General features: G+C 57.8%; 1 protein-coding gene across 1 annotated transcript; it reads left to right on the top strand.

The window, feature by feature from the left end:
• The first annotated feature begins 4,906 nt into the window (after positions 1-4,906).
• On the top strand, positions 4,907-7,699 carry POU3F1 (POU class 3 homeobox 1). The gene has a single exon (XM_042793708.1). It carries the CDS (start codon positions 4,927-4,929, stop codon positions 6,046-6,048), a length of 1,122 nt encoding a protein of 373 aa, XP_042649642.1. The 5' UTR covers positions 4,907-4,926; the 3' UTR covers positions 6,049-7,699.
• Positions 7,700-7,910: the final 211 nt, after the last annotated feature.

Below are 7,910 nucleotides of genomic sequence, written 5' to 3'. Positions count from 1 at the left end.
CTTCACAGGGTGTTAGTAGATATGTCATTCTGCAGAGTAACTCCAGAACAGCCTTCCAGTCTGTACCAGTGCAGAAGAGAAAGCTGGTGCTGTTCCGCTCCAATAAAACTGGAGGCTGGAGGGATTCACCCCCTCCAAGCCCCTCCTGCTCCAGTGCGTGGATTCCCCTCCTTCCCTTGATGGCACTGGAATGTCAAGTGTTGCACATCCTTTTGGCATTACACATTGGAGCTGAACCTAAACTGTGAGGGGGGAGATGGAGGGGGAACTGGCATGCCTGTATGTCCAGTGGAAAACTGATGGGGAGGATTCCTCCAGCTCCTCTGAGACAGGCTCCCAGCCGTGATGTCCTGACACGACACAGCCCCTTCTTGCAGATCATCCCCAAGCAACAGCAAGCCTGAGCATCCCTGTTACCTGAACCGGGAGCACCGCATGCGCCGCGTGGCCAGCAGCCCCTTTACTGAGCACAGTGGTTCAGGCTCTGGTTTCCTACGTGCCGAGCTTGCCTCGTTATTTCAGTCCTCCCACCAGCCTTAGATCCAGCTGCATTAGGCAGGTTTTGATGCTGTCACAGTCACACAGAGAATGAATCATATCGAACATTGCCCATGGGGTTGTTTATTCCTTGAAGAGGGAATGGTCTGCATGCCAATATTCCTGGTAAGGCATAATGAAGGAACTAGCTTTTGCTAGGAAACCTGGGTGCCCTCCTACAGGGATTTTCTGGACAATACAGCTCTGGAAAAGCTATGCAAAAATAATAATACATATAATAAAAATAATTTTTAAAAAGCAAAGATACTTTCAACATACTGAAATATTGACAGGGTCTGTCAAACAGCACACCTCCTCAGTAGCACACCTCAGTGGAGACAGGGACACCAGGAACACAAATATGCACAGCTAACTCTTGAAGTTGGGGCTTATACGGACATACCTTAATGCTTCCTGTCTCCTTTACTTAGAGTCAGCACTCTACTTAGCTTTTAGGTCCTTCCCATTGTTTTACAAAAGAGATACTTTGCCACCTGGCCTCTTCTGGAGTTGGAGTTGCTACGGAGGGTGCTAAATGGGAATTTCTCATCTTCCTCTGTTTTTTGCTGTTTCCAGTCTTTAAATTCAACTTTTATTAAGCAAAACAAGCCCAAAGCACAATCTGTCCACAATGCCTTGGCTTGAAAACATCATTTGATCAAGCATAAACCAATATTACTGTGTAAACGGTCTGTGAAGGGGACCTAAGTTGTCACACACAGTGTGGGTTTTTTTCCTTCAGTGACTTCTAAAATACATAAATAGATAAAAGTTTGAAAGGCAATCCAGTTGTCCGCCTTTGGAAATTATTCATTTCTATTAATGATTTACTGATTTACACACAGCTTATTTTGCATAAAGTTAGAGCTGGGCGCATTTATTCATTGTGATTCCCTTAAAAATGGATATAAATATCAAAAGCAATTGGCTACCAAAAATTTGAATATTATGGCACTGCATCATGGAGAGTTGACATGAATATGAGTCTAGGTCAGAAAAAAATATACAGAAAATGCTTAACCAAATATGACATTTTACAGCATGTCACTGAGTCATCTGAAAGGGTTATATTCATTACAAACGTATGCAGTGTTTGCAAAGGATTCCTCAAGAAAAAAAAGGAGACCAAGTTCCCCAATGACACCGAGCTGTGTGATACAGTGACACGCTGGGGGCAGGGGTGGCATCCTGAGGGACCTGGGCAGGCTGGGGAGGGGGGCCCGGGCAAACCTCATGGGGTTCAACACGGCCAAGGGCAAGGTCCTGCCCGGGGGTCGGGGCGATCCCAGCACAAACCCAGGCTGGGCCCTCGAGGGGCGGCTGGAGAGCAGCCCCAAGGAGAGGGACTGGGGGGGTTGGTGGGGGGAAAACTGCCCGTGAGGCAGCCCCGTGCGCTCGCAGCCCAGAACCCACCCGTGCCCTGGGCTGCAGCCAGAGCAGGGGGGGCAGCAGGGCCAGGGAGGGGATTGTCCCCCTCTGCTCCGCTCTGGGGAGACCCCCCTGCAGTGCTGGGGCCAGCTCGGGGGCCCCCAACAGCAGAAGGACCCGGAGCTGCTCGAGCGGGGCCAGAGGAGGCCACGGAGATGCTGGGGGGGCTGGAGCAGCTCCCCTGGGGGGCCGGGCTGAGAGAGTTGGGGGGGTTCAGCCTGGAGAAGAGAAGCCTCCCAGGGCTTAAAGGGGGGACAGGGAAGGTGGGGAAGGACTCTTTATCAGAGGGGTGGGGACAAGATGAGGGGTGATGGTTTTAAACTGAAAGAGGGAAGATTTAGATTAGATATAAGGAAGAAATTCTGCCCTGTGAGGATGGTGAGACGCTGGCCCCGGGTGCCCAGAGCAGCTGTGGCTGCCCCCTCCCTGGAAGGGTTCAAGGCCAGGTTGGACGGGGCTGGGAGGACCCTGGGTTGGGGAAAGGGGTCCCTGCCATGACAGGGGGGGTTGGAACTGTATGATCTTTCAGGTTCCTTCCAACCCAAACCATTCTATGATTCTATGATTATTCTCCTAATGAAATATGCTCCCTGATTTTATGAAAGCCATCTCTCCCAAAACGTCCAGCCTCCTCCTAGGGCTGTATACCTGAAAAGAGATACTGGATTCAGTGAAAGGAACCACTTACACATCATTCCACAGCCAAAAATTCACATGTTCAATCCCAAACTTGTCAGTTTTGGCAAGGACAGTGCAAAATTGAGCCTGCCAGCAGCTAGGTATGTCACTCCTGTAGCTGCTCATTCTGTGATTCAGCGAAAAAAGGTCCAGCATCTTCCCAGTACCCTGACGTGATGCTTGAGCCCTTGCAGTGAGCCTGCTGCTGACAGTTTAGCCCTCGGCTGTTAAAGGGCAGGAGATGGTTCTGCTGGGTTGGGTGTTGTCACCCGCCTGCTGCAAGCCCAGAGGAGGAGATGGACCTTTCCAGCCTGGTATGATCCTACCCAACCAGTGGCTCCAGGGGCCAGGAGACCCAGGAGCGGGATCCAGTGTGCGCCAAGCTGGAGTGATCACAGGGCAGGCACCTCAGTGGGTACGGGCAGTGCCTTCGCCCTGCCACCCCATGGCACAAGGGGCTCGTCCCCACAGCCTGCAGGGCCATCGTCACGCTGGCACGAGGTGGGCAGTGCAAGGAGGGGTTCACACTGGGCAGTGCACTGCGCTGCCAACTCGCGGATGTAAGGTGCAGCAGCCCTGCTCGGTCCCCTTGAGCCCGGATGCCAACACTGGCTGTTGTTTGCTGGCTCCATAGTCCCAGCACATAGGGCTGGAGTCACCCAAGTCCGAATCAGTGCTTTGGTGCACTGAAATGGCAAAGTGCCTTCAACGCAGAGGGAAGGGATGTGGCACACCTTCCCGGGAAAAGCCTTTCAGGGGACAGCAGTGAATGTCCTTAACAGCGGAGAGCCACCTGCCCAGGCACCTCCTCTCTACTGGGAGCGAGCGGGGCATCTGTGTGCAGCCATTGACATGTTACACTCGTACACATATTGATCCGACGGTTCATTGTTCACCCAAGCCCTTGGCAAAGGTCACTGTCGCTGTCTCCCATTTGTAAAATGGTAGCACAGAGGCGAAGATTAATTTTCAGAAGTGATTAATGTTCCTGGTGCCCATCCTGATTCACTTTGGGCCTCGAGCTCCAAATGAAGTCTGGAGCTGGGCTAATTAAGGTGTCCCTTGCCCCTCTCCCAGCACTGCCAGTCACGTCTGTTGCTTGTTGTCATTGTCTTTTCCCACAAACTCCTCCCCTTTTTCCTTTATCCTGTGCCAACCCTCAAAACAGCCCAGAGACTTGCCTCTGAGGCTGCTTCCAAGGCCCACGTTTCCCATGATGCCCAAATGTTGCCAGATCCTCGTTTCTTGGCCCTCGGTGCTTTACCCTACAGGGTGATTTAGGAAGGAGCTCCCACCTTCCCAGAGTCCAGGGCCCGAGTTTTACCGGGCAGGCCGGTCAGGACCGCTGCCGCCCGAGGAGCTCGCGATGAGCCCGGGGCTGCCTGGCTGGGACGTCTGTCCGCGTCCGTCCCTCCTTACTGCGGGAAGAGAAGGGAGACAGAGTGGCTGCGTGGTGCTTGGCTGCCGAGCAGCCTCAGACGGACACCCCCCCGCACCGCCGCCGCGGGAGCGGGAGCTCCCGCCCTGCCAAAAACAAGGGGCGGAAGGGGCAGAGACCTGCCCGGTGCGCTGCGAGTGTGTGAGCCGGGGCGACCGGGCCGGGCCGGGCTGGGCCGTGCCGTGCCGGGCCGGGCCGGGCAGTGCCGTACCGGGCAGTGCAGTGCTGTACAGGACCGGGCCGTGCCGGGCTGTGCCGTGCCGTGCCGGGCCATACCGGGCCGGGCCGTGCCGGGCAGTGCAGTGCTGTACAGGACCGGGCCGTGCCGGGCTGCGCCCATGTGGCCGTGCCGGACCATACCGGGCCGGGCCGGGCCGGGCAGTGCCGGGCCGGGCAGTGCAGTGCTGTACAGGACCGGGCCGTGCCGGGCTGTGCCGTTCCGGGCCGTACCGGGCCGGGCCGGGCAGTGCCGTATAGGACCGGGCCGTGCCGGGCTGGGCCGGGCCGGGCCGTGCCGGGCTGTGCCCATGTGGCCGACCGCAGCTCGGCATGAATGAGCCGCGCTCCTCCAATCGGCGGCCGCCCCGCCGGCGGGCGCACGCGGGCTCCCCCGCCGCGCGCCTCCGCCAGCCAATCCAGCGGCAGCGGCCGCCCGCCGCCGGCCAATGGCGACGGGGAGCACGGGGCGGCGCCCGGCGCCGGCGGCGCCCTATGGCGGAGAGGCGCGGGCCGGCGCCGGCAGCGGGCGGGCCAATGGGGCGCGGGGGCGGGGCCGGCGCGCGGCGGCCCGGCGCCCCGGCGCGCGGCTCTAAAGCGCGGCGCGGCGCGGCGCGGAGCAGACGGCCATGGCCGCCGCCGCGCAGTACCTGCCGCGCAGCGCCGCGCTGCTGCACCCCGACGGGGACCGGCTGCACCAGGGCACCACGTACCGCGAGGTGCAGAAGATGATGCACCACGAGTACCTGCAGGGGCTGGCCCCCGCCGCCGGGCACGCCGTCGGGCTGGCGCACCACCAGTGGCTCCCCAGCGCCGGCACGGACTGGGGCAGCGGCGGCGGCGGCGGCGGCGGCGCGCACCTCCCGCCCGCCGAGCACGCCAAGGGCGGCCCGCCGGGGCCCCGCGAGGAGCTGCCGGCCGCCGCCTTCCATCACCGCCCGCACCTGGTGCCGCAGCCGCCGGCGGCGGGCGGCGCGGCGGGCGGCTGGGCGCAGGGCGGCGCGCATCACTTGCCGCCCATGTCGCCGCCGTCGGGGCAGCCGCTGCTCTACGCGCAGCCCTACGCGGGGCTCAACGGGATGCTGGGCCCGCCGGCGCCCGCGCTGCACCACGGGCTGCGCGACCCGCTGGGCGCCGAGGAGGCGGGCGCCCACGAGCTGGCGGCCTCGCCGCCGCCGCTGGGGCCGCCCGAGCCGTCGGACGAGGACGCGCCCAGCTCCGACGACCTGGAGCAGTTCGCCAAGCAGTTCAAGCAGCGGCGGATCAAGCTGGGCTTCACGCAGGCCGACGTGGGGCTGGCGCTGGGCACCCTCTACGGGAACGTCTTCTCGCAGACGACCATCTGCCGGTTCGAGGCGCTGCAGCTGAGCTTCAAGAACATGTGCAAGCTGAAGCCGCTGCTCAACAAGTGGCTGGAGGAGACGGACTCCAGCACGGGCAGCCCCACCAACCTGGATAAGATCGCGGCGCAGGGCCGGAAGCGCAAGAAGCGCACCTCCATCGAGGTGGGCGTCAAGGGCGCCCTGGAGAACCACTTCCTCAAGTGCCCCAAGCCCTCGGCACACGAGATCACCTCCCTGGCGGACTCCCTGCAGCTGGAGAAGGAGGTGGTGCGGGTCTGGTTCTGCAACCGACGGCAGAAGGAGAAGCGCATGACGCCGGCCGGGGTCCCGCACCCGCCCATGGAGGACGTTTACGCACAGGCGGACACGTCGCCGCTGCACCACGCGCTGCCCGGCGCCGTGCAGTGACTGCCCGGCCCCGCCGCCGCGGCCCCGACGGCGGCGAAGCGGGCGCGGGCGGCGGGAGACGCGCTTTAATTTATTCCTCAGACTGGCCCGGCCGCGCCCGCTCCGCGCCCGCGCTGTATTTATTCGCCCGCCACGGGCGCCCTGCGCGCCGGAGCCGCTCGCGGCCGCAGCAGCAGTAGCCAAAGGTTTGCGATCTCTAATTTATTCCCTTCCTCGCGTGGCCGCCGGGGCGGCGGAGCCCCCGGCCCGGCCCGGCCCGGGCTCGCCCGGAGGACGCTTCGAAATCATTTCCCGGCCCGTTTCTATTTATTTTCTAACCGTGCGCGGAGCTCTCTCCCTCCCGTCAGTGGGTTCGGTCCGGTCCATCCCCTTGGGTTTCGGTTTTTGTTTGTATCTTTATTGCAAAACCAATGTAGACTGCGAGGGTACGTTTCTATTTATGTTATAGTAAATATTTTATTACTTACATAAACCATTTACCCAGGAACCGGTCTCGTGTCATCTTTGCGGCCGCGGCGCCCAGGCGGGAGCGGGCCGGGCCGGAGGAGCCCGGTGACGGGGCCGCGCCCGGGGCCCCGCCGAGCGCTCCCGGCGGCCCCCGGCGGCGGGCGGGACCCGCGTGCGCCGCTCCCGGGGCGCCGAGGGCCGCGGACGCCCCGTCGTTCCCCGGTAGCTGTGCGCTTGGCACGAGTGGGGCTCGGCGGCGTGGGCCCTTCCCGTTACCTGCACTTCGGTGGAACTTCTTCGTTGCCCTTGTGCCCTTGCATTCTGCCTGCACACCTATCAGTGGCCAAACCCCGAGCGTCAGAACCGGTGGAGTGTTGCAGCTTTGTTTGTGGTGCTATGATATTTTACTGATGTTAATGTAACTTTTCGCAGTCTGCAGTGTGAGCGTAAACATTCTAAACAACTTTCTTCCCGCTTATCGTGGAAGTAATAAGTGTGCACCAGTGTAGCTAAGAAGATTCCTTCTTTCCACTCAAACCACACTTCTGGGTTTTCTGATGTCACCAGTTTTCCCTTTCATGGTTTCATGCCCTAATATTTTGTGGTTATGCCAAGAAAGGCTGAAAACTTAGTTACTGCATTCTCTAGAAGAATCAGCTTGCATCTCTACTTTAAACCTCTTCTCTTTCAGCAAATGTCAAGAAGAGGCACATGTGAGCATTGTGTTTGCCTTTCCAGGTCCTTTGATTCCTGCAGTATTTTGTGTGTTGGGAGAACTTTTGAAACATGTGCCTATACAGAGTTCTCGCACTGATGAAATAGTCAAAATCTGGTAGATAAAGCACCAAGTTCTGTCTTTCTGTTAGGCAGAGAACCTACCAATGTTCTTGAACGTCTGGCACTAGTTTCCCTACTCGATTCTTGGTACAAATGATATGCTGTGAAAACAGCAGGCTTAAAAGGGATTTTCTAGTGGTAGCACTGCATCCTGTATAGGAATTCATAATAGTTATTTTTATATATATACATAGAAATTTTTAACATATCAAATGTAACTTACACTTGAAAATTTATACATGAAAATTCCTGACTTCGCTGTGGTTTGATTTTGTTGTATTTTGTGCCTTTGGGGGAGGTGTGTATAATACTTGTCTAAGCAACAACGCATTTGCAGTAGATAATGTTATAAATTATCACATTCTCAATGTCTCTTAAAATGTAGTTATTCTACATCAATTAATACAAAACTATTAAGTTCTCATTCAAAATTATAGTAAACTGGTTTTTGAGATTTTAAAATAAAGTAACTTTGAGCAGTTATTTCATTAAATACTATGTATGATGCTTGTAAGTATGTAAAGAAATTATTCACTTTGTGATACAAGTAAGCTAGCAAATGCTGCAGTTTAGTGTGT

This window comes from Tyto alba, unplaced genomic scaffold (assembly GCF_018691265.1).
Source record: "Tyto alba isolate M040663 unplaced genomic scaffold, T.alba_DEE_v4.0 Super-Scaffold_20, whole genome shotgun sequence".
NCBI lineage: Eukaryota > Metazoa > Chordata > Aves > Strigiformes > Tytonidae > Tyto > Tyto alba.
This window is presented reverse-complemented; position numbering and strand designations above follow the sequence as displayed.

What these genes read in the sequence shown, in the direction of transcription:
- POU3F1 (XM_042793708.1), top strand. Translation starts at nt 4,927, where the DNA reads ATGGCCGCCGCCGCGCAGTACCTGCCGCGCAGCGCCGCGCTGCTGCAC.